This window comes from Eretmochelys imbricata, chromosome 1 (assembly GCF_965152235.1).
Source record: "Eretmochelys imbricata isolate rEreImb1 chromosome 1, rEreImb1.hap1, whole genome shotgun sequence".
Lineage (NCBI taxonomy): Eukaryota > Metazoa > Chordata > Testudines > Cheloniidae > Eretmochelys > Eretmochelys imbricata.
In genome coordinates, this window is record NC_135572.1 from 274474223 (window position 1) to 274500790 (window position 26568).

At 40.3% G+C, this 26568-nt stretch overlaps 1 protein-coding gene across 16 annotated transcripts in view; it reads left to right on the plus strand.

The window, feature by feature from the left end:
• The window catches only part of ANKS1B (ankyrin repeat and sterile alpha motif domain containing 1B), a 754695-nt gene that overhangs the window by 696066 nt on the left and 32061 nt on the right, over positions 1–26568 (plus strand). For all 16 annotated transcript variants that reach the window (XM_077807668.1, XM_077807665.1, XM_077807666.1 and 13 more), the window contains 3 exons: positions 4844–4972; positions 8191–8266; positions 20622–20629. In XM_077807668.1, coding sequence (XP_077663794.1) covers positions 4844–4972; positions 8191–8266; positions 20622–20629 — 213 coding nt within the window. The remainder of the gene's footprint in view (positions 1–4843; positions 4973–8190; positions 8267–20621; positions 20630–26568) is intronic.

Sequence of the window (26568 nt, forward strand, 5' to 3'; positions counted from 1 at the left end):
CTTTACTGGTGGACAATTACAACAAATAGTCTCAGTTAAAAAACAAAATTTAAAACCCTTTAAAACAGGCCTGCTCTAGCTTTTCTGTGTCAAGTTTTGTACCTTCCATATTTTAGAAAGAGATTATGAATGGTTTAGAGAGTTTATAAAAATTGTTTGGGGATTACTTCTGACATCTCTGTCTCTGCAGTCAGATTCCTTAGTTACCTTGAGTCAAACTGCAGGAGGGAAAAATTAAAACTAACGTATGTGCAGCAATTCTAAAAATGGCCTAATAGTTTTAATCTACTTTTTCAGTGTCACTTAATTAATATCCAATAAACCAGTCTTTTTTAGGGCGAGAAGCAAGAATGGTGTGGTCCACTGGGAAGCTGGAAGTCTCCTCATTCCCAGTGATATAAAGTACTGTAGGAACATGAGATACCTGAATTCAAAGCTTTGACATTTATGGCTAGAAAATCCATCACTGACAAAGGACTGAATCTTGCCCCGCTGGACTTGGCTTGGCGTAATTTTGTGAGGGGAAAATCCATATTTGTAGGAAGGAAGAGAAGGAAACATTTCTCTCTCAGGGTAGTTTAGGGAAAACAAACAAACAACACAGTAGCTGTTGGAAGCTGGGGCGGGGGGAGTGGTATGGAATGTTAAAATAAGCCCCAAGGAGACAGACTAGTGGGCATGGAATGCTACCACAAGCATGTGATAAATTGCTCTGGTATTTGACAAAGTAAAGACATGTAATGAATAAATTTATCACATGTGTCTCCAATTCATCACAGCGATATCACCTCCACATATATGGTGTGTTGTAATATGAAATATTTAGTTGTTTGGTTATCTCTGGGTCTTACAAATGAAAGTACTGAAATCAAAAGATTTATAAGAACATACGTGCTATTTAAAACTAAATTAAAGATGATAGGTCCAGTGTCGTAGCTTACAAATGGAGACCATTGTATTATTTTTATAGTGGCTGAAGATGCATTAGGTACTTGTGAATGGCCTGAATCCCAATATACGGACCATGAGTTAGTATCCAAACTCACCCCTCAGGTTTTTTATTATTCGTAACTCAAACGTTTAAGCCTAAGCTTCCTCCTCAAGCCCTACAGTTTCCCTTTAGGATCTCCTCTTGCCCAAAGAGCTGCTTCCACTCCTTTATATCCTGGATGGAATAAACTAGACTCCCCTGCCAACATGACTCAGCTATAATTGTCCTAAATTTCAGTACAGCATTTTATTGACTCAACAGAAAAGCCCTTTATTCCTACACAGGGTCGTAGAGTCTGCCCTGTTACCCCACAGAATAAATAGAAAGACATGGTCCCCATCCTGAAGAGTTTACAATCTAACTTTAGACCTGATGGGACAAGTGAAGGTGAAAATCAGTAGGGAGACGATGGAGTAAGGATAGACAAAGGCTACTGCTCTGTTTATACAGGCATGCGTATTTGTTCCAGTCTAAATATTTTCAAATAGTAACTGCTATTATTGACTTAGGAGAAATAGCGGGTATTGGCAATAGCGTTGTTTAAAATTATAAGGAGCTTGGTAGGAGGCAATCAAAAAGAAATGAGATGAAAACATAGCTTCAGCTGAATGCTAAAGAACACATGATATAGTTACAAAAGAGCATTACAGGGCTCTGTGGGTAACATGCCTTCTTTTTTCATCAATCAAAAATTATCCACGCATACAATGTTTAATTGTTTGCAGCATTTCTTAGTAGTTGCTATCTCTACGAGAAGATGCTGATTGGAATACACAAAAGGTCTTCAACTCCAATAGTCTGTCAGTAACAGCAGGTTTCTGTAGCTCTCTCAGCTGTGTTATGTATTTAGATCCACCATTCTAGTCCCAAGCACTTTTAGGGTAATTTTATCAATTTTTTTATCTAAATTGAAAGGGAATAGGGTCTTTGTTTCTATGATTGTATTTATTAATAGAGTGATTAATACAAAGGAATGGTATCTGTACAGTCCCTCTGCAAGTGTGTCATACTTGATCTTTATTGTTTCATCTGAAGATTATTTCTTATTTCCTCAAGATTGTTGCTTCTTAGCTCCTTTATACATTAGACCTGTCTGTTAGCAATATTCACTGTTTCTCCTGCCACTGCTCTCCATTCACAGACTGAAATATTGGTTCCTGAACAGCTTTTAAAGGTTTTTTTAATACTTTTACTTTTAATATCTTTTGTGCAAAAATGGTCCAAATTGTAAATTAATTTACTCATTTTGCTCCTCATTTAATCTCCTACTGCTATCTGTCCTCTGTGTATGGGAATAAATCCTCTTTGGACCAGTGCAGCATGGGGGTCTAGAGACATGACCCAGTGTCATCTCTACTGTGGGACTCCTGTTCCTACCTTATTAAAACCCCTGAAATAGTCAGGGTTCAAGAAGCAAGGATCAAAGGCATTACCTTTATGGCTTCTTTACTCCATCCATCCTTTTATCAGGCCTGGTCCATGGCAATGTCCTCTTACTACATGCATGAGGCATGCCCCCCAGCAAAATAGTTTCCTCCTATAAATTGTCCAGCAGATCTTTAGTTCATTAAAAGCCACTACTGAAACAAAAAAGTCTTAAGGCAAGAGGATTTCAAGTGTTCTGACATCTAGGGGCCCTTGAACAATCGACTATTAAGGACGACATAAACTCTCCTGAAGGATTCAATCCTGCTCTCCTTTTAGCTGGTAGTAAATCCTGCATTGAATTGAGAGAGAAGAAAATCAGGCTCCAAATCGATGCCCTTTCTTTTTAATCATATTGAATCAGTATTTCTGTAAAAGAGGGTGAATATTCTCTGAACACATCACAATATGCCCTAACTGGAACAGTGGCAACACTGCTTTCCTTCCAAAATGTGAATGTTGCAGCTATGCAGTCTATACTGCTAACTTCTGCAGAGGGACATTCCGTAGAGCTGCTAGGTACTTATAAGGTCCCTATTTTTGGAGTATCTAAGCAACATTAAATAGGCAGATTGTGAATTACTGTACTGTACCATCTGTGGATGGGAGCAATAATCTTGGTGTTAAGCGGCTTCTACTTGTTTTATGATGTGTACACTTGCTTTAAGTTATCACATTGGCAGAGTAATATTGATGTTTCCAGAGTTACCTCTTGCTTTTCATTGCAAAGTTGTGCAAGTTTCTGTCCTTTCACTACTGTGTGACACATGAAAATGGATGTACCATCCTTGTTTTGTTTACTCTGTCCTGGTTTAATTGATAAGGTGGTAGTTTGCTAGACTTTTAAATCGCTCTTTGGTTAGAATATTTCCATATGTTTTACATCAATTAAGTGTTTCCATAACCTTTTTTAAAAGGAATCTTAACCCAATTCCATTTTTCTATTAAATTACATGTTAATTAACTGCCAACAATTTGTTGCCAATTCCAACCCAAACTGAAAAAAGTATTGCAAAGATGGTAAATATCCTTGTAGATGTAGTGGTAGAAAAAATGGTAGAACAAATCAAAGTAGAAAATAATCACATAGGAGAGGAAAATGGAGAGAGAGAGAATCTGTTGCAGAAAAAAGAGAATTTCTGAAGGTTGATCGTAGCCCCAGAATTATACATGATGGGGAACATCCATGTCTGAATCATCAAGTTTGTGATGGCCTTTTGGACTGGACCTCTACAACCTTTTCCTCTGGGAGCAAACTATAACCCTGATGAAACAATTTAGGAGAAAACTACAAGCCCGCTGATTATCCTGGAGTGGGTTGGAGACATATCTGGCCCTGAGAAAAATGTCAGAAGAGGGTAACAGAAAGAGACAAAGGTAGTCATTAATACAAATGTTAGGTGTGAATGTGAAAAGGAAATAGTGTTAAATATACAGGCAGACATCAATAAAAGGTGATCAAAGTAAATGTATAGGTAGAGAGATTAAAGAGGAAAGAATAATGTAGACAATAATGATTTAAAAAATGAGTAAAAAAAAAAACACAGTTCCTAGCTCAGGAGATTAAAATTTGGGGGATAATAGGAAGAAACTTAAAATGATATAAAACAGTAAGAATTGTTCACAGCAAAGAGAATTGATGCATACAAAACATTTACAATACATTAGGCAACTGGGCTTTCAAAGGTCTGCTTATAACTATTTTTGTTAACCTGAAAAATAATCATATTATGAATTTGCCTCATTCCATAGTGAATTGTTGATGACTGTTGGTGGCAACAAATTGTCTTTGATTAGCTGGTGGTGGCTCACTGCCCTGGCACAAAATTTTACTCTTCAGAATTGTTTTTTGCTTTCTAAGAAGTGAAATTGTGCCTAATTACAACAGCATATTTAGCTTTTTAGCCTTATATGTTTGTAGACAATAAGTATTTAAATCATATCACAGTCTGAATTATTTAGATTGTTTGGGAAAATATACATATTGTATTATCAATTAATGGCATAAATTGGGGTAATAGGAAATTTGTTAGCTGTGTAGAAAAATCTGCAAAACACAAAGCAGAATTATTTTTCTATGAATGGGAGGGATTTTTCTATATCTTATGGCTTTTCAAGAGCTCTCATTTTCATACATATCTTTCAAACTTAATCATGTTTTTGAAAGAATTCAAGTGTTTACTTATTTTATTCAAAAAGTAAACAAATTAAGTTCAAGCATCACTGAACTGTACAGAAGGTGATTCTTGGATTATAAACTAAACCATGAAAAGTATTATACAAGTTGTATTCATATATTATATTATTTACATAACATAGAGATAGTAAGTACACAATAAATGTAAATTAGATAGAGCAATAGAGAGCTAACTTTATAGCAGATTTGCCTGCAACCTATGTTATTTTTAGAATAAATATGATTTTCAGACAGGAGACTGGGGAGAACCTTCAATTACCTTACGACCACCTAACGAAGCGACAGCATCAACTCCAGTACAGTACTGGCAACATCACCCAGAGAAACTCATCTTCCAGTCATGTGATTATAAAGCATTTGTAAGTATTGGTAAAATCAGTGCTTTGGTTTCTGATAGATTGCATATATATGTGTTTCTGATCATGTTAAATGCTGACGGTGTTGAGTTTTTTAATTTATAATATTTTCCAGCAACAGGAGGTTGTTCTTTATTTTTAATGGACCAAGGTATTTCCTCTGAAACAATTCCATAGTTAATAAATAAGAAGCAAACATCAGAAATATTTTTTGTTTTGGTTCTCTGATGTATTACAGCCCATGCATCTATAGCAACTGAGAAATGATGCCATCAGAAAAAGGCTACAGGGCTATCCAAGTGACAATGAAAGCAAATGGCACACTTTCTGTGACCATGCCGCATTCCCCAATCTTATAAACTGATGCTTTTATACACACAGCACACAAATTCAGCCACAATAGAATTTTCAGATAGTAAGGTATCTATTACAAAGATGTTACAAACACCGGTAAAATTTCAAGGGCTCATGGCCCCATATCCTACATGTATCAGACAAAAAAAATGAAATCCATTTCACTTTTCAGCTTTTTTTCCATATTTTTCCTTACAAAGTTTACTAATTGACAGCTATTTGTGTTTAATGAAACTTTTCCTCTCAAAGCTCATCTTACCTTGCACTTTGATCCAGCAGTGAAGTCATAATCAAATATAACCATTGCCCATTATTTCCATGGCACTAGATGAAAATGTGCATAAACCAAGGATCATGAGTTCTTTGTCCCTGCAGGATCAGTCAGAAGACAGGATATTAAAACACATGGGGCACCAACATTCTTTTATACACAGACTCTCATTTGGGGTGGAATAAAGGTGCAATGCCTCAGCTGTAGCTCCAGGAGGCTGTGACAAAATCTTCAGGGAGCCCAAGCTGTTGTCACTCTCTAAGAGGATGCACCATTCCTTCTCCTTCGCACCTGGCCACCTGTGCTTTGTCCTCTGCCTTCTTTGGGGCGTGAGCTCTTCCTCCCCTTTGCTGTGAGCACAGGCAGTAGAAGGAAGCTGGATTCTCATCCCTCTGGCTTTCCTGCAGGCAGCATCTGGCCACCTCTGCTCTTCAGCTGGTGTGAGGACCCTTCTCAGTAGCTGTTAGCCCCACAGGGTCGCTAGTGGGGAGAGCTGAGCCTGCTGCTGCATGTCTAATAGCACTTTGGGGGTTGGGACTGGCTTTCCCTTCCCTCCCTTGCCCTCCTTCTGCCACGGGCTCGACATTGATGAGGAAAGAGACATTTTTTCCATGCCTGTCTGCCCATGTGAAAGTTTTGGAGGAAATGTTAAGTGGCTGTGCCTGTGCCTTGCTGTCAGAGCAGCACAGGAACCACATTGTGCAGGGGCAGAGCACAGGAGCAAAAGAGCAGGGGCAGTTCCTGTGTGCCCTCTCCTTGGGCCTGTACAAACAGGGAGGCCCAGTCTTGCCCAAACTGTAGATAAGCAATGGGTGAATCTCCACGTAAAATGGTGCAGCTGTAGCGCTTCAGTAAAGACGCTACTCCACAGATAGGAAAGCGTCTCCCGCCGATGTAGTGAATCCACCTCTGCGAGAGACGATAGCTGTGTCAACTGGAGAAGCCCGCCCGTCGGCACTGCGTTGCTCAGGGGGGTGGATTTTTCCAATACTGATGTAAGTTTATGGTGTTGACCTGGCCTATAACAGCAAAGGGAGCACAGAAAGATGTTAGCTGAGGGCTGGTCTACACTGAAAACTTACATCAGTGTGTAAGAAATCCATGCCCCTGAGAGAAGTAGCAATACCAGCCTAACCCCCAGTATAGCCAATTCTAGGTCAATGGAAGAATTCTTCCGTCAACCTAGCTACTGCCTCTTGGGAAGGTGGATTAAATACAGCAATGGGATAACTCCTCCCATTGCCATAGCGAGTGTCTACACTGAAGCAGACAACACATCTGTACCAGTTTTAAGTGTAAGCATACCCTAAGACTATATGCTTTAGTTTAAATGTTCTTAGATCAAAGGTCGTTCCAATGTGAATGTTCTAGCTTAAGGGCCCAATCTTGCTTCCACTGAAGTCAATAACAAAACCCCCATTCACTTCACTGGGGCAGAATCTGGCCCTAACTGGGACTCGATCCAAGACTTAGATAGAATCACAGATGTTTAGCTTATATGCTTCAATTTCAATTTATTTTATAACCTACAATACTTAACTGAATAAAACTAGACTACCGTATATTTATGCAGTTGCACAGGGCTTTCTTACCTTTCTGTCTTAGCTGTAATGCACCAGGTTATGGCCCTCAGTACTGTACTGTGCTCCACTACTATCTATCCTGAAACAAGTGTACATTTTTGCCTTTTTTCAGTCCGCATATCTATGGCACACAGGTGTGAACTAAAGTCTTTAAAGAGACTCTCTGACTGTAGGCCTAGAAACAGTGTATTTTAAAAAAAGAAAAGGAGGACTTGTGGCACCTTAGAGACGAACAAATTTATTTGAGCGTAAGTTTTCGTGAGCTACAGCTCCCTTCATCGGATGCATTCAGTGGAAAATACAGTGGGGAGATCTATATACATAGAGAACATGAAACAATGGGTGTTACCATACACACATAACACCCATTGTTTCATGGTCTCTATGTATATAAATCTCCCCACTGCATTTTCCACTGAATGCATCCGATGAAGTGAGCTGTAGCTCACGAAAGCTTACGCTCAAATAAATTTGTTCGTCTCTAAGGTGCCACAAGTCCTCCTTTTCTTTTTGCGGATACAGACCTCACGGCTGCTACTCTGAAACCAGTATATTTTAACTATCTGTGCATATTGATTGGCTCACATCAGCTGCACATAGCTTAGCTTTACTGTCTTCTGCAACTCTATAATTATATACAGTGATGTAATTTTTGCAGATGGCTGCTTTAAAAAAAGTGGTAAATGCTTTGTTTTGCAATCAGATGCAATTTTTTAAGATGGCACTCTGGAGTGCTTTCTGTTTAATTTGAGGAACTACTTGCTGGTACCACTTACAAGTTCTCCCTCTAAATTCATTTGTTAGTAAATGTTCCTGTTTTATACAGAATATGGAGTAGCAACCTCCATTTGAAATTCCAGTATCTCAAAGTATATAGTAAAAAAAAATCCAAATCCTATAATATTTAGGCTACCTACTACTATTTTGGTTTCCTCAGCTTTTTAGCAGTCTTTTGTAGATTTGTCTTTGCTCTGGATTTTAACTACAGAAAATTGAATGTATTCTTATTTTAGTATTTAGGTTCTATGCTGGTAAAAGAGCTTAGAGGCACAGAATCAACACAGGATGCCTGTGCAAAAATGAGGGTAAGTCAATACATGTATATTTTCATGTCTAATAATTGAAATAGTAGGTACTGTTGAGTGAACTAAAGTTACCACTTTATAATGCCACATTATGCATCTATTTTCCTTGAAATTACTTTGGTATTCAACAGAAAGTCCATTCTGCCCTTGATCTTGATTTTAAGTAATAAATGTTTTATGTAAATTTCAATGATCACACTAAGACTAAAAGATATGTATATATTTGCTTTGTGTGCCAAGTTTGCTATTAATTCTTTGAAAATATTTCAAAGTACTTTTCATACATTTGAGCATGCACATTAGTGAGAATAAATCTTTTTTATTTCATTAATGTTATGGCTTGTGCATGGTAATATAAATACAATTTACTAAATGGAAATATATATACTAGTGAATAATTTATTAACATGTTACAAAGTCATTATTTCCTAATATAGAGCACAGTCCTGCAATCACTTCAACATATGAGTAACTTTACTTTCATTAACAGTCTCTTTCTGTTAATGAAACTACTCACGTATTTAAAATTTTAAAGATCAGGCCTATGGAGATAAATTCTTTTCTACCCTTTTACAGGAAAAAATGGCAGATATTTACAAACTATTAAGAGCAAGTTTTTATGTTGACCTAGTGCCTCATTCCGTATGCTTAAAGAAATTATTAGGAAACCCAATTTGGATCTGACAGTCATGATACTATTAGAAACAAAATATAGACAGCCTAGCTATACAATAGCTATCCAATTGTAACATATTTTATTATGTGCACATTACAATCAACTGTGTTCTCATACACATGTTAGTCTGAAGTGGTTAAGAATAATGAAGAATATAAGTACAGAGTAATCTATTGCAGATGAAAAACTGTGTGCATGGATGAGCATAATGCATTCATTGATTTATGGATCTTAGCGGCATCATGCATGATGCCTCTTCAGTGCTAGATTTAACATTTGTATCTGCTGTGGAGCTAGAGAATGTGTAAAACTCATGCAGTCAGACAACCATTTCCTTATTGGTTACATATCTACAGTACACAGGCTTTCACACAAGTTATTCTAGCTAAGGGCTGACAGTAATTTATGCTTTATAAATTGCCTGAAGATCTGTGTTTTTTCAGCTGACTGCATACTAATAATTCTAACTCGCATTGGAAACTCCCCCTCTTGGTGGAAACTCACCCCTTTTTGAAGGACCCACAATCACAAATGTGTGATTTTGGGGGGGCTAGACAAAGGGAGAGTGTACTATCTATAATTTAGGTTTTAAGCCCCTCAAACTCAGTATTAACTTTGTTTTTCAGAAATATGCATATACAGATCTGAGGGCAGAATTTGGCACCTCAGTAATATATGACATCCTCAATAAATTTATTATATTTGACTCAACTCAGAACAACATCAACATAATTATAAATATGCTGTGGTCAATTTATGAGTATTTAAAATGTGCCATCACTTTGATTCAGATTTAAATTACATTTCTTGAAGATTAATCTTATGAAAATCAGCTGAATAGGAATTTTAGATTTTCCCTGACAGTAACATATAGCTTTATTGGTAAGCTATATGGAACTGATACAATTAAATACTATTCTGTTGCTTTTTAAAATTAAACTCTTTTTAAAACATTTTAGTTTAGACAAAATTCTGCTGATGGTCTTATTTTTCATTGCAAGGAATATTCACATGAAAATAGAATCTTTCTTGCTTAGGATTTCACCTACTCGTGCTTCTTTCTCTTTGGGCTTTCTCCTATTCCTATTGAAGTCAATGGCAAAAAAAATCATTGATCTAAAAATCTTTTAATGAAGGAAATTATATCTGGCATTCAAAAATTTCTCCCTCTGTGTGTAGCCCAGTGGTTCCCAAACTGTTGGCCAGTCCCCACAGGGGGCAGGGAGAGCGCCACCCAGCACTGCTCTGCCCCCAGCTCTGCTCCGCCACCAGCCACAGCCCCATCTCCCAGCCACGGCTCCACACCCGGCTGCGGCCCCAGCTGTCAGCCCCCACCACAGCCTGGCCGCAGCTCTGCCCCAGCCTCGGCCCCCAGCCGCAGCTCTGCTCCCAACCCCAGAGCTACAGCCCCAGCCTGGCCCCCTTGACCAGGCTCATGGTGGGGGCACGGACAGGGGTTGGGGGTACATGGCCATGAAAAGTTTTGGGGACCATTGGTGTAGCCTAACTGTTGGCATCTGTGATTTAGAGGGATCAAATTGTCCTAAGCCATCCTGGGTCCTAACCTTGTTCATTACTGTATTTTATGCACCATTAGGTTTATTTATTCTTCTATTATGGTTCTATTTTGCTTTAATTAAAATGCACTAAGAAGATGTGACATTTAATGTATATTTGATTTTCTATCGTGTACCACTGGTACAACCTCGTTAAAGTTAGAATGATTACATTGATGTAACAGAGAACAAAATTTGGCCCGTTGCCTTTAACTCTTATTTTTCCTTTTACATTCGCTAAGCCTGTAACATACTTAAGTTTATGCTATAAATGAACTAAGTGTTAGTTATTCTTTATGGAGTCTGGCAGGTCTTGCTTTTGGAAAAGGATCTGTGAAAATTAGGTGCCTGGAATTTTCCTTAGTGTGGCTTGTGTTGCTTACCTTTGGCCTTATTCTGTTACAAGGAATTTTGATATTCCCTTGATGAATGTTATCTTCCCATCAGTAGACGCCCAACTTGATGATCACTTTAGATAAGCTATTACCAGCAGGACAGTGGGATGGGAGGAGGTATTGTTTCATGGTCTCTGTGTATATATAATGTCTTCTGCAGTTTCCACGGTATGCATCCGATGAAGTGAGCTGTAGCTCACGAAAGCTCATGCGCAAATAAATTGGTTAGTCTCTAAGGTGCCACAAGTCCTCCTTTTCTTTTTGTGAAGTCTGAAAAAGACCCATCAGGAGGAAAAGTGTCTTAGTCTTCCTTAACCCTTCATGGAATCAGGAAAATTAGGGATGGACATAACCTACTTAGTATGTGATCTGATTTATCCCCTGCCCATGCTGGATTATTCCCTACAGTACATTTTCTAGTTGTTTGTGTTTCTAGTTCTGAACCTGGGGGTCACAAGCACCAGGTCCAAGGGACTGGCAACCACTCTCTCTTGTTTATGTTGTAACATGGGGTTGCAGTATAGAAGAGATCAGAACCACTGTTTTATTAGGGATCCCTTTTTTGGTCACCCATTGTGCTTTTCAGGTTTTACATCCTAGTAAGTCAGGTGATGAATTTGTTGGGGAAAAAACTCTTCAGGGGCTTCTGGAAGTGATTTCAGCATAGCGCTCCCACTGAAATTTTTGATTGCTTGCTTGCATCTGCGAGCTTATCGCTGCTCTTGCATTCATCCAGAATTATGGACATTTGGCAAGAACTGCACCCATGAGAAGGATTACTTTTTTCTCCCATCCACATAATTTGATTGGATTGGATTTATTTTTTATGTCTGCCTGTTCAATTTCAGATGACTTCTCTTACAACATCTCTCCCTCCTTCTGCAGACCACAGCACACTCTCCTTATCTTCTTTCCACACCTGCTATAAGATGACCTTTGGTATTTCAAGATTAAATTTTTCTGTCCTGGCCCAAGATGCTTTTATTAATTATATTGAGAGATACATCCAAGAATTTAAGGACTTTCATCCAGCTCAGAATGAACTGGGAGATAGTAAAAGCTGTTCTTTTAGATTTATTGCCTTTGCTTCAAATCTCTGTAAGAACAGGAAGACAGAATAGAATGCCTTTGCCTTTGAAAAAGAAGTCTCCTATCTGGAGCTGGGCAGAGTCCTGTTTCTACACTAGGCTCACACTGGTGTCCACATATCTGAATTCCTTGAATATTGACTACACCAAGAGAGCACTATGTTATACTTACTACCAATTCTGTGAGCACAAAAGTAAGGGGGCTACTTCACTGCCAGTAATCTAAAAAACCCCAAAGTTGCACAACCAAATCATTCAGATTCTAAACAATCCGATCTACAGGGGCATTTGAGAGGATATATGAGAGGATATATTCTTTGGATCCCAGGGCCTCTCTAGACAATAGAAAGAAAGACTTTTCTGCATATGGGGATATGAAGAATCAAGGTTCTAGGGTCCCGATTCAACAAAGTGTGTGCTTAAATGCTTTGCTGAATTGGGATTTAAATACTAGTAGTGTCACACAGCTCAGTCCTTCCATCTTCAGTGATAAGGATAAGCAGAAGGTGGCCTTTCTCAGCTGATGTACCTTATATGAAATGGAGAAATGGAATAGACAGGGGCAGCCTGTCAAGGCCCAAATCTTTTCCTCCTCTCCATGTAAAGAGGAGAATTTGGATGGAGATTGTGGCCTCTTGGACTCAGTCATTCCTTCCCCCCCAAACAAAAGTGAGATAAGGAGATCATTTCCTCTCCCCTACATGTGCCAGCCATTGGAGCTGGCAGGGCATGCGGAGGGAGGGGAGGAGAATCCCACATGCTAAAAAAGTCTTAACAAAGTACTTCCTAAGTACCCCTGCCACTCTCCCCTCTTCTCCCACCCCCACATGGGATTTAAGCGATGTCATTGCCTAAAATGTGGGTTCTGTAATTTCATCTACTAGAGCATGAAACTCACATATTAGAGCTGTGTTTGTATCTTAGAGGGCTAAGATAAACAAAATTGATTAAAAAAATCATACTTGACAACTTGAGGCAAAAGGGCAGCATTTGTCAGATGCCTATAAAAGGTATTTAGCTCCGTGTGATTAAACTGGCTTGTGCAAAATATGATCTCAATCGGAGGCTGAATGTGTTTTGTTCGGGCTCAAACAAAAACAATGAATATGAAGAATGAGCGGGAAAATTGTTAGTGGCACAAGTCAGTGCTCATCAAGCACCATGAATAATACCCATCATTATCACATCAGATGGCAGATTTGTACGTAGTTTGTCAGGTATTAACTAGAGAGTTTCTGTATTCTTTATTTTTAAAAAAACTTTATGAATCAGAAATAAATGGTGACTGTAACTTACTCACATTTTTAGAGGGGTTTGATATGGCTTTTATTGCTGAAGATGAGCCAGAGTCTCTAGAAAAGCTTGTAACGTAGGAGGGAATGTTGGCAGCTGTACACTTGTTGCGTCCTGGGAGGATTCTTGGTGATGCTATTCAGAATTTTGCAAGATCTACAATGGTCAGCCGACCCCAGTCTTGTTGGGAATATTTAAGGAAGCTAACAATAATAGACTTTTCTTGATATATCTGAATAAAGTAGTAATGTTATTCAACCAAAACAAGGTAGAGACCTACAGCAATGTACAAAGTACTATCTAATATAATTCATTAACGTTGTGTTTAAAGTATTGCAAGAGTGCTTATGGGCTTAATGGAGGAGCTGGCACCAAAATTAGGGCATAATTTCTGAAGTTGTTTATAAAAGAATGAATTCTGAATACTAACTAATGAGGTCTCTTCTAGCTAATGTGACATATGAAAGATTCATGCTACACTGTCATCATGATGCTGGATATGGAGAAGGCATTAGACAGGGTGGAGAGGAATTTGTTTGCTAATCTCAAAAAGCATATTTTTTGGTTAATAGTATGCATTTATTTTAGATAAATCCAACAGTTTCTATTCTATGTACTAATGTTGATCCTGATCGTAGAATTGGATCCACATGGGCTCAAGGAATCTGCCTATGAGAGTCTGACTGCAAGATTGGGGCATAGTTTCTCACCATTTCAGGTATCAATAGATGTAAGGCAAGGATGCTTCCAGTATCATCTTTTGTTTATTATGTCTTTGGACCTTTTTGCCATGGCCATTAAAACAAATATCTTATCCAAAGAGATTACATTAGTATTATATCCAATAAGAATATAAGTGATTTTGTAAAAACTCATGGAACCAGAGAAGCTTGCAAATTTGATAGAATGTATGAAGTACTTTCAAAATTGCCTGGCTACAACACTAATTGGACAAAAAGTGAATGTTTCTTACTATATTCTCTCTTACACAAACAACATTGTCTAAGTGGACCATACAGAAAGTCAGTAAGGATATGTAATCCCCAGAATAATTGTAAGTAAGGCACTTGTGGGTAAAATAAGGGCGAGTGAGTCCTGTACTGAAACACTGAACTTTGGGGGAGGTGGAACAAATTGCCACTAACAATATGGAGTCATGTTCAGACTTTTTCAGAAAATGATATTGACGCTACAGTTTAATTACATATTTGGTAATCTCCACCTATAATCTTCAGATAGCTTTTGAAAGCAAATACAGGCCATAATTAGCAGATTCATTTGTGAAAATGGAAAGCCTGGATTAAACTTTAAGATTTACAAACTCATAAACTTGTACTCCCGATTTATGTATTTATTATGTTGCTAATGGCTTGGTGTAATTGAGTAATCTCTTTAAATAGTATATGCAACATTCAATTTGATTAGTTATAGAGGAAAAATCTGGAAATTAACATGATTTTATATTAGCCAGTATATTCTATTAAGTTGTTAACAAATCATAAAATATAATAAAATTCTTAGTCTTTTTATTAGGGCTGTCGATTAATCGCAGTTAACTCACGTGATTAACTTAAAAAAATTAACTGTGATTTTAAAAAGTAATCGCGATTAATTGCACTGTTAAACAGTAGAATAATTGGCATTATTAAATTTTTTGGGATTTCTCCAGTCTCAAATATTTCTATTTCAATTACAACACAGAATACAAAGTGTACAGTGCTAACTTGATATTATTTATTACAAATATTTGCACTGTAAAAATGATAAACAAAAGAAGTAGTATTTTTCAATTCACCTCATGGAAGTACTGTAGTGCAAACTTTTTATCATGGAAGTGCAACTTGCAAACATAGGGGTTTTTTGTTACATAACTGCATTCAAAAACAAAACAATGTAAAACTTTAGAGCCTACAAGTGCACTCAGTCCTACTTCTTGTTCAGCCAATAGCTAAGAGAAACAAGTTTGTTTACATATACGGGACATAATGCTACCAATTCTTAATTACAGTGTCACCTGAAAGTGAGAACAGGCGTTCGCATGGCACTGTTGTAGCTGGTGTCGCAAGATATTTACATGCCAGATGCACTAAAGATTCATATGCCTCTTCATGCTTCGTCCATCATTCCAGAGGACATGCTTCCATGCTGATGATGCTCATTTAAAAAAAAACCACCTTAATTAGATTTGTGACTGAACTCCTTGGGGGAGAATTGTATGTCTCCTGCTCTGTCTTACCCACATTCTGCCATATATTTCATGTTATAGCAATCTCGGATGATGATTCAGCACGTTATTCATTTTAAGAACACTTTCAGTGCAAATTTGATAAAATGCAAAGAATATACCAATGTGAAGTTTCTAAAGATAGCTACAGCACTCAGACCAAGATTTCAGAATGTCAAGTGCCTTCCAAAATCTGAGAGGGATGAGGTGTGGAGCATGCTTTCAGAAGTCTTAAAAGAGCAACACTCTGATGCGGAAACTACAGAACCCAAACCACCAAAAAAGAAAATCAACCTTCTGCTGGTGGCATCCGACTCAGATGATGAAGATGAACATGCGTCGGTCCGCACTGCTTTGGATGGTTATCAAGCACAACCCGTCATCAATATGGACACATATCCTCTGAAATGGTGATTGAAGCATCAAGGGACATATGAATTTTTAGTGCATCTGGCATGTAAATATCTTGCGACACCAGCTACAACAGTGCCATGCAAACACCTGTTCTCACTTTCAGGTGACATTGTAAACAAGCAGGCAGCATTATCTCCTACAAATGTAAAGAAACTTGTTTGTCTGAGTGATTGGCTAAACTATAAGTAGAACTGATTGGACTTGTAGGCGCTAAAGTTTTACATTGTTTTATTTTTGAATGTAGGTTTTTTTGTACATAATTCTACATTTGTAAGTTCAACTTTCATGATGCACTATAGTACTTGTATTAGGTTAAATGAAAAATACTATTTTTTGTTTTTTACAGTGCAAGTGCTTGTAATCAAAAATAAATATAAAGTGAACACTGTATACTTTGTATTCTGTGTTGTAATTGAAATCAATATATTTGAAAATGTAGAAAACATCCAAAAATATTTAAATAAATGGTATTCTATTATTGTTTAACAACACGATTAATCATGATTAATTTTTTTAATCGCTTGACAGCCCTACTTATATTTTTATTACAGTAGCACTCAGAGGTCCCAGATTGAATTGAGACTCTCTTCTGCTAGGTGTTGTACAAACAAATCCAAATACATGGTCCCTCTCTTGAAGAGCTTACAATGAGGTGAAGGGAGATAGATGCCACCAAATATATATGATTTGTTTATGCATACATTTCTTCTTCTTTATTTAATTACTAATATAATTAGATACAACAAACCCCATCTTCCTCTCAAGCAATCATTAATAAGACGATTTTCAGGGATATAATGGCAGGGTGGGTCTCAAATGAAATGGACTTGAATTGGGTTCATTTTCTAAATAAACAACTGTCCGTGCTACCACAGCAGGTGTTTATCTGGGTCAATGTCTAAATCAAAATATAGGAGGAAATGATTTATTGGTTGAGGACAGGATTTATAGTCATGTGGAAATCTATTTTCTGATTCAGAGAAGATGATTTTCAGGCTTCAGTCCCACATTTTATTGCACAAAGGAAGCGTAGGACAGAACATAGACATAACATAGCAGAAATTAAATCTAGAGGATTTATAATATATTAACAGCTGGAACACTGCATTATTAAGTATATATTCATGGTTCACTGAGCCCTTTATAGGCTATTTGTTGTGTGACTTTCCTTACATGTCCTCTCAAAAATATATTCTACCTTAATGGAGTTTAGTTATCCAATTAATTCACTTCAGTCTTTAAAGGTCATGTGGAAGAAGAACTGAGAGTTCAGATCTAAAGTAGCTATTGGGGAAAGATTTCAAATGCATCAGGACAGTCACAAATGAAAATAATGTTTAAAATTATTCACAGAGTACATTGGACACCAACACACCTTAAACTGTGCAAGTTAATTGACAAATGCTGGTAATGTGATAATCAAGGGGATTCTATAGTGATTTCCTATACAAATTCTATAGTGATTTCTGTTAGGATATAGATATTCAGGCCTGTCTGTAAAGGGCTATACTCTAAGAATTTAGGTGTATTCTTATCACTTAGGTAGTTATAGAGGTATAAAAGAAAGAATCAAAATCACTGTCTGCCAGTGTAAGAGCTTTCTCTTACTGTGACAGTCTGAGGCCCTGTTCTGAGGCTAAGGCCTTTGGCTAAGCAGCAGAGGCAGCCACAAGCTGGGAAGCGACTGGTCACTTCCTCACGTTCCAAACTAGTCACATTGAAAGAAGGTGCTATTGGGCTGTTAGGCATTATCAGGACAGGACTGTATTCCTATCATAGAATCATAGAATATCAGGGTTGGAAGGGACCCCTGAAGGTCATCTAGTCCAACCCCCTGCTCGAAGCAGGACCAATTCCCAGTTAAATCATCCCAGCCAGGGCTTTGTCAAGCCTGACCTTAAAAACCTCTAAGGAAGGAGATTCTACCACCTCCCTAGGTAACGCATTCCAGTGTTTCACCACCCTCTTAGTGAAAAAGTTTTTCCTAATATCCAATCTAAACCTCCCTCACTGCAACTTGAGACCATTACTCCTCGTTCTGTCATCAGCTACCATTGAGAACAGTCTAGAGCCATCCTCTTTGGAACCCCCTTTCAGGTAGTTGAAAGCAGCTATCAAATCCCCCCTCATTCTTCTCTTCTGCAGGCTAAACAATCCCAGCTCCCTCAGCCTCTCCTCATAAGTCATGTGTTCTAGACCCCTAATCATCTTTGTTGCCCTTCGCTGGACTCTCTCCAATTTATCCACATCCTTCTTGTAGTGTGGGGCCCAAAACTGGACACAGTACTCCAGATGAGGCCTCACCAATGTCGAATAGAGGGGAACGATCACGTCCCTCGATCTGCTCGCTATGCCCCTACTTATACATCCCAAAATGCCATTGGCCTTCTTGGCAACAAGGGCACACTGCTGACTCATATCCAGCTTCTCGTCCACTGTCACCCCTAGGTCCTTTTCCGCAGAACTGCTGCCTAGCCATTCGGTCCCTAGTCTGTAGCGGTGCATTGGATTCTTCCATCCTAAATGCATCCTATCGCCTCCAGAGAAAGGGAAGTGCCTAGAAGATGTAAAAGGAAACTTAGTTTGATAGCATCCTGTCTGGCAAGAACTCACTTATCAATAGCTGGGATGTGAAATCCTCACTTCTGTATTGTTTTGTCATTATAGTTCCCATTTCCCTATTGTTTGTCTGTATAATCTCTGTCTGGTTCTGTGATTGTTTCTGTCTGCTGTATAATTAATTTTGCTGGGTGTAAACTAATTAAGGTGGTGGGATATAATTGGTTAAATAATCACATTACAATATGTTAGGATTGGTTGGTTAAATTTCAGTCAAATGATTGGTTAAGGTATAGCTAAGCAGAACTCAAGTTTTACTATATAGTCTGCAGTCAATCAGGAAGTGTGTGGGTGGGGGAAATGGGAACAGGGAATGGGAGTGGGGAAATTGGAATCATGTTTTGCTAAAGGGGAAAATGGGAACGGGGAATGGGGGTGGGGAAATTGGAATCATGGTTTGCTAAAGGGGAAAATGGGAACGGGGAATGGGGGTGGGGAAATTGGAATCATGGTTTGCTAAAGGGGAAAATGGGAACGGGGAATGGGGGTGGGGAAATTGGAATCATGGTTTGCTAAGGGCAGGAATGGGAACAGTGCAACGGGTAAGGCTCTGTGATGTCAGAGCTGGGAAGGGGGACACTAAGGAAGGAAACTGGAATCATGCTTGCTGGAAGTTCACCCCAATAAACATCTAATTGTTTGCACCTTTGGACTTCGGATATTGTTGCTCTCTGTTCATGCGAGAAGGACCAGGGAAGTAAGTGGGTGAAGGAATAAGCCCCTTAACAATTTCTTAGAATAGTGAATACTAAGAGGCAAATATGTAACATTAAGAAGATACGGGATTCTCAAATACCACACAAGTGTGAAAAATATTGTAGGTTATTGTGGTATCTGAGCAGATGTCTCCAGATCTTTTCAAAGATTATTGAAACTATGATTATATTAACTGATAAATACTAAATGGGATTTTGCCTGGGGAGAGCCCACTGAGAAGGACACAAGGAAGAAAGGAAAGCAGCAGAATACGGACCCTGGACTTCAGAAAAGCAGACTTTGACTCCCTCAGGGAACTGATGGGCAAGATCCCCTGGGAGAATAACATGAGGGGGAAAGGAGTCCAGGAGAGCTGACTGTATTTTAAAGAATCCTTATTGAGGTTACAGGGACAAACCATCCCGATGTGTAGAAAGAATAGTAAATATGGCAAGCGACCAGCTTGGCTTAACAGTGAAATCCTTGCTGATCTTAAATACAAAAAAGAAGCTTACAAGAAGTGGAAGATTGGACAAATGACCAGGGATGAGTATAAAAATATTGCTCGGGCATGCAGGAGTGAAATCAGGAAGGCCAAATCACACCTGGAATTGCAGCTAGCAAGAGATGTTAAGAGTAACAAGAAGGGTTTCTTCAGGTATGTTAGCAACAAGAAGAAAGTCAAGGAAAGTGTGGGCCCCTTACTTAATGAGGGAGACAACCTAGTGACAGAGGATGTGGAAAAAGCTAATGTACTCAATGCTTTTTTTGCCTCTGTCTTCATGAACAAGGTCAGCTCCCAGACTACTGCACTGGGCAGCACAGCATGGGGAGGAGGTGACTAGCCCTCTGTGGAGAAAGAAGTGGTTCGGGACTATTTAGAAAAGCTGGACGTGCATAAGTCCATGGGACTGGATGCGTTGCATCCAAGAGTGCTAAAGGAGTTGGCGGATGTGATTGCAGAGCCATTGGCCATTATCTTTGAAAAATCATGGCGATTAGGGGAAGTCCCAGACGACTGGAAAAAGGCTAATGTAGTGCCCATCTTTAAAAAAGGGAAGAAGGAGGATCCTGGGAACTACAGGCCAGTCAGCCTCACTTCAGTCCCTGGAAAAATCATGGAGCAGGTCCTCAAGGAATCAATTCTGAAGCACTTGGAGGAGAGGAAAGTGATCAGGAACAGTCAGCATGGATTCACCAAGGGCAAGTCATGCCTGACTAATCTAATTGCCTTCTGTGACGAGATAACTGGTTCTGTGGATGAAGGGAAAGCGGTGGATGTGTTGTTCCTTGACTTTAGCAAAGCTTTTGACACTGTCTCCCACAGTATTCTTGCCAGCAAGTTAAAGAAGTATGGGCTAGATGAATGAACTATAAGGTGGATAGAAAGCTGGCTAGATTGTCAGGCTCAACGGGTAGTGATCAATGGCTCCATGTCTAGTTGGCAGCCGGTGTCAAGTGGAGTGCCCCAAGGGTCGGTCCTGGGGCCAGTTTTGTTCAATTTCTTCATAAATGATCTGGAGGATGGTGTGGATTGCACCCTCAGCAAGTTTGCAGATGACACTAAACTGGGAGGAGAGGTAGGTACGCTGGAGGGTAGGGATAGGATACAGAGGGACCTAGACAAATCAGAGGATTGGGCCAAAAGAAATCTGATGAGGTTCAACAAGGACAAGTGCAGAGTCCTGCACTTAGGACAGAAGAATCCAATGCACCGCTACAGACTAGGGACCGAATGGCTCGGCAGCAGCTCTGCAGAAAAGGACCTAGGGGTTACAGTGGACGAGAAGCTGGATATGAGTCAACAGTGTGCCCTTGTTGCCAAGAAGGCCAATGGCATTTTGGGATGTATATGTAGGGGCATTGCCAGCAGATCGAGGGACGTGATCGTTCCCCTCTATTCGACACTGGTGAGGCCTCATCTGGAGTACTGTGTCCAGTTTTGGGCCCCACGCTACAAGAAGGATGTGGAAAAATTGGAAAGAGTCCAGCGGAGGGCAACAAAAATGATTAGGGGACTGGGACACATGACTTATGAGGAGAGGCTGAGGGAACTGGGGATGTTTAGTCTACGGAAGAGAAGAATAAGGGGGGATTTGATAGCTGCTTTCAACTACCTGAAAGGGGGTTCCAAAGAGGATGGCTCTAGACTGTTCGCAGTGGTAGCAGATGACAGAACAAGGAGTAATGGTCTCAAGTTGCAGTGGGGGAGATTTAGGTTGGATATTAGGAAAAACTTTTTCACTAGGAGGGTGGTGAAACACTGGAATGCGTTACTTAGGGAGGTGGTGGAATCTTCTTCCTTAGAAGTTTTTAAGGTCAGGCTTGACAAAGCCCTGGCTGGGATGATAATTGGGGATTCGTCCTGCTTTGAGCAGGGGGTTGGGACTAGATGACCTCCTGAGGTCCCTTCCAACCCTGATAGTCTATGATTCTATGATTTTATGATTTAACAGTAATAATCAGTTATTGTGTTATTGTTATGCATAATTTGATTCCATTTGTGCCCACACTGTGCTATGTCCTGTACAAATATAAAGGAGGCACAATCCGTCCTGGAAAAAGATGAACAGATGAACAGCAGAGAACATACAAGTGGTCATAGTGGTGAATGACCATCTCATGGTAGTTTGAGGATTGATAACACAATGTTCTTTGAGTGTGTTTCAGTGTGGAGCCCAGTGTAGGTGCTTCAGTGTCTCATGTGCATAAGATTGGATTCTTTTGAAAAACAACGTCCATTAGGGCCACATTTGTGCCCTGTCACTCCTCATGCTTCTATGTGAGGGCATAAAGGGTGAAGCAGTAATCACCATCCCTGAGTTCCTGCTTACCACTAATGGGAGCGAGATGAAACCCAGTGAGTGTCCAACCCACTATTTCTGAAACTAAATTGGTGAATAAAATTATCTTCATCCTTTGTCTTTCCTTGTTGTCCTTGAATTGGGTGCGCTAAGTGTGTAGGCAACTGTGTGTAAGTACAAGAAAGAAGAGACACATACACCCTTTACAGCAGGGTGAGATGCTTTGCATCTACTGCCAGCCACAGGGTGGTCACCAAGCTGTCAAGGTTCAAATCCTGCCCATCCTGTGACAGACTCCCCTCATCGATGGGCACAGCCAGTGCTGCCATTGCCGGGGGACAGCTCAGCATGCAGATAGTTTTCTTCCAGAACCCACAAGTCCAGGGATGGTTGACTTGTGACATTTGCTTAAGCAATCTATGTGAGTCACTTCAGACTCAGAAGAAATGAAAACTGAAGTGGAGTCAAAAGAGCAAACATCAATCAACGCTTCCCCAAGCAGAAACCATATCCCAGAGTCAGTCAGAAAAGGGATGGCAACAAAGAGGACACTATCAAAGCCAGCACGGAGAACCTCAACACCAGAGCTGGCACATGTGCCCTGACGCAGAAGGGTGATGCGAAGAGAAGAAGCCACATAGTGCATAAATATAGTTTCAACCACCACACAGGACCATCCTACAAGGAAGATGTAAAAACATCACTCCATGGATTAAGCCTCCAAATCCTCCACAGAGTTGGGAACAGCACAGAGTGGAGGATTCCCACTACAAACATCAACATCTATACCAGTGCCGACAAGCTTTTTGGTCTAAGCTTCACAAATGCAGCTAGGATTGTTCTCCCCATCAACAAGAATACTTCAGCTGGGTAAGGAACTCTGGCAAACCCCAGCTACTCTTTGTCCCATGTCTAAAACAGGTGGAAAAAAGAAATACCAGATGATCTTAAAAGGCTTTGAACATTTTGATATTCATGCAAATCCAGGGTCCTTGGTAGTATCCACAGTCCAAGAGAAATCCAGGTTCTCAGAGGGCACATCTTAGGACAAAACAAAGGCAGCAGATTTGACTGCAGTGTTGAGAGCCACATCGGAGCTGATCCAAAGCCTCCAACTACTTTCGCAAACCACCTAACCTCTTTCCACCATGTTTGATCCACTACTACATCAGACAAATGGGTGTTAACAATGGGCAACGATGTCTACTGTGTTCGTTTCTACACCTTATCCCCGTCCCTCTTCAGAGACCCATCTCACTGTTACAAAAAGAAGTGACCTTGTTGCTCCTTCTAGGAACCATAGAAGAGGGACCTAAGCAGTACAGAGGAGAAGGCTTTTACTTCTGGTATTTCCTTATGCTAAAGTGGGGGAGGGACTTTGTGCTATCCTCCAAGGAGAATAAGCAAATACATGCACTGCATCAGATTCAGAATGATAACGCTTGCCTCTTCATACCATCTCTGCAGACTCAGAACTCTTGTGGCTCTTGAGTTACATGACACATACCTCTATAAAACTATCTACCCGGCCCACAGGAAGTATCTGAGATTCACAGTGAGATCAAATCACTACCAGTACAAGATGCTGCCATGTGGACCCTCTGTGGCACTGACAGTCTTCACAAAATGCCTAGTGATGGTAGCAGAATTCCTGAGGAGATAGAGCTTACATGGATGACTGTAAAGCAAGTTCCAGCAGGAAGTGGCAGTGAGCCTAGAATATGCTACCTCTCTGTTCACGCAGCTAGGTCTCCGACTGAAATATGAAAAATCATCTCTTACCTCATTACAGATAGAGCTGATAGGCACTATGATTGAATACAGATTGCTGAGAGAGTACCTGCCAAAGACAGGTTTCCGTCACTGCAATCACAAACTTGCCTTGAAGTGTTAGGTCATATGTCAGAGTGTATATGTTTGATACTGTTTGCCAGACTTCACCTTCAGTGCCTACAATTCTGACTCAGGTCCATTTACTCTCCATTGAGACACTGCAGTGATAGGAAGATCTCAGTGCTACCTCATGTCCTCACAGAGTTGATAGGGAGGATGGAACCCAAAAATCTGTGGGAGGTGGTACTGTTCTCATCCGCCTTCCCAACAAAGAGTGTGATCACAGAAACGTCTGGGGCAGGGTGATGTCACCTGGACCACCCACAAATGAATGGGACCTGGTCCTCAGGAGACATAGGACTTCACATAAACATCCTGGAACTCAGAGCTGTCAGGCTAACCAGTATAATGTTCCTACCTGTCCTCCAAAATTCCATAGTGCAGCTCCTGATGGGCAACATCTCCATGATGCCCTACATAAACAAGCAAGCCAGTGCCCACTCATCACCCCTCTTCCTGGAAGCTATCAAACTTGACATGGTGCCACCAACATGGGAGAACCCTGTTGGCTCTTCACCTCTTAGGAGTCAGCAATGACCTGGCAGACTTCCTGAGCAAACAATTGTGACCAATCATGAGTGGTCCCTGCAGAGGTCCATCAAAGCCAATATTCCATTGGGGAAGGGGGTCCCACGATAAACCTATCAAAGACAATACCAAGCGCCAGAATTTTTGTTCCAGAGGGGGCATGAACCTGGGGTCATTGCCAGATGCCTTTCTTCTGCAATGGAATCCAGGCCTCCATTTGCCTTTCCACCAACTTTCCTGATCCCCAGGTGATTTCCAATATCAAAAGAAACAAACCCACAGTAAATCTCATCATTCTCCCTACTGGCCAATGGCTGACTGACTTAAAGATGCCAATGCACCCTTTGATTCAGCTCCAAAACTGCCCGGTTCTGATGTCACAGCACCACAGTCAGATAGTCCAACCAGACTCAAAGTCCCTTTACCAGATAGCCTGGATGTTGGCTGGTTAAGTACCACGGAAAGGGAGTGCTATAGGCAAGTCCCAGAAATCCTGATATAGACAAGGAAAACATCCACCAGAGGGACTTATTTGTCAAAATGGAAGAGGTTCTTGATATGCAGAGCCAGCATGGCTTGGACCCTCTGCACGCTTCAATACCAAAGCGCGTAGACTGTTTGCAGCATCTGAAACAGTCTGGCCTTTCATTCAGCTCCACTGAGGTTCATCTAATAGCAATATCAGTTTGCCATCCACCTGTGCAGTCATGTTCCATCTTTCACCCAGAGTTATCAGAATTCATCAAGGCCCTGTTACATACTTACTCACTAGTAAAAAGAACCTGCTCCTACTTACTCTCAAGACTTTCAGGATGCTCCTTACTTCATCTCACTCTGAAGACAGTCCTTATGGCTCACCCTCTTATCAGAACATTTCATAGGATAAGGTGGTGCTGAAACCCAGGCTCATCCCCAAGGTGGTGTCAGAATTCCATCTGAATCAACCAATCAATCTGTGTGACTTCTTCCTGAAACCCCCGATTTTTAAAATCTGCACGGCGACAATGTAGAGTAACCCACTGACATTCATCAAATGCTGTGCCCTGGACTAGACAGCCAAGGCAAAGGCCCCGTTCAGGAGAGCGGTACTACAATCTCTGACTAATGCAGCTGATACTACTCTTCCCTCCATCCAGAGGGAGTACTGCTTGCCAGTCACCTATCATGGGATTTATGCTGCCATCCTCAAAGAAGAAAGAATGGTTATTTACCCTACACTAACTGTGGTTCTTTGAGATGATGATATCAGTCTGGATCCTATAATCTGCCCTTCATCCCCACTTTCAGAATCCTCAGTGAACACAGGCTTCAAATTGCAAGAGAACTGAGGGAGAGTCATGGCCACTCCACCCTTTGTGCCTTCCTGTTGGAACATGAGGATGCACAGGGCCCATGCATAGCCCTGACAAATGCTGGTATTCAAAAGAATCCAATCTTGCGCACATGAGGTATATGGGCATCTATAGTAGACTCCACACTGACAACATCATCTCAAAGAACCACAGTTACTGTAGAGTAAATAACAGTCATTCTTTTTGTTATTGTTGCTTTTCTTTAGAAATAATCTATCCCCTGTTATCTCTCAACCTTGACATGGAGATCAGCTAGTTTATGCAGGTGTTACATAGAATTGGCTTCTCAGGGAGGATTTAAATGCAGATAGTGGCCTTGCAGACCAGATCTGAGTGGGGGTGTTCCATCCCTAGGGGGTGGTGCGGAAGAAGGCCAAAGGACTAATGAAGTGGAGTAATGACATGTAAAAGCTGGCATCACTGGCAGAGTAAAGGGGATGGAGGGGAAGGGAGTGACATTGAAACAGCCAGGATGGAAAAATAGGGAGGGCAGAACTATGCAAGTTTTCGAAGGCAAGGACATAAAGGTTGAACTTGAAGGGAGTCCTGTGGAGAGACTAAAAGAGATGGTGGTGTGATTGGACCAATGGACAGAGAAGATGAATTTAGTGGGTGTGCTTTATATGGATTAGGAGAGAGTGGATAGTGTTGTTAGGAAGGCCAGATAGGAGGCAGTTAAATTAATTAAGATAAGAGACAGAGTCCCTGAACAAAAGATTTTGCTGTAGGGTAGAAAGAAAAGGATGGAAGTTAGAAGCTGGGTTGCTA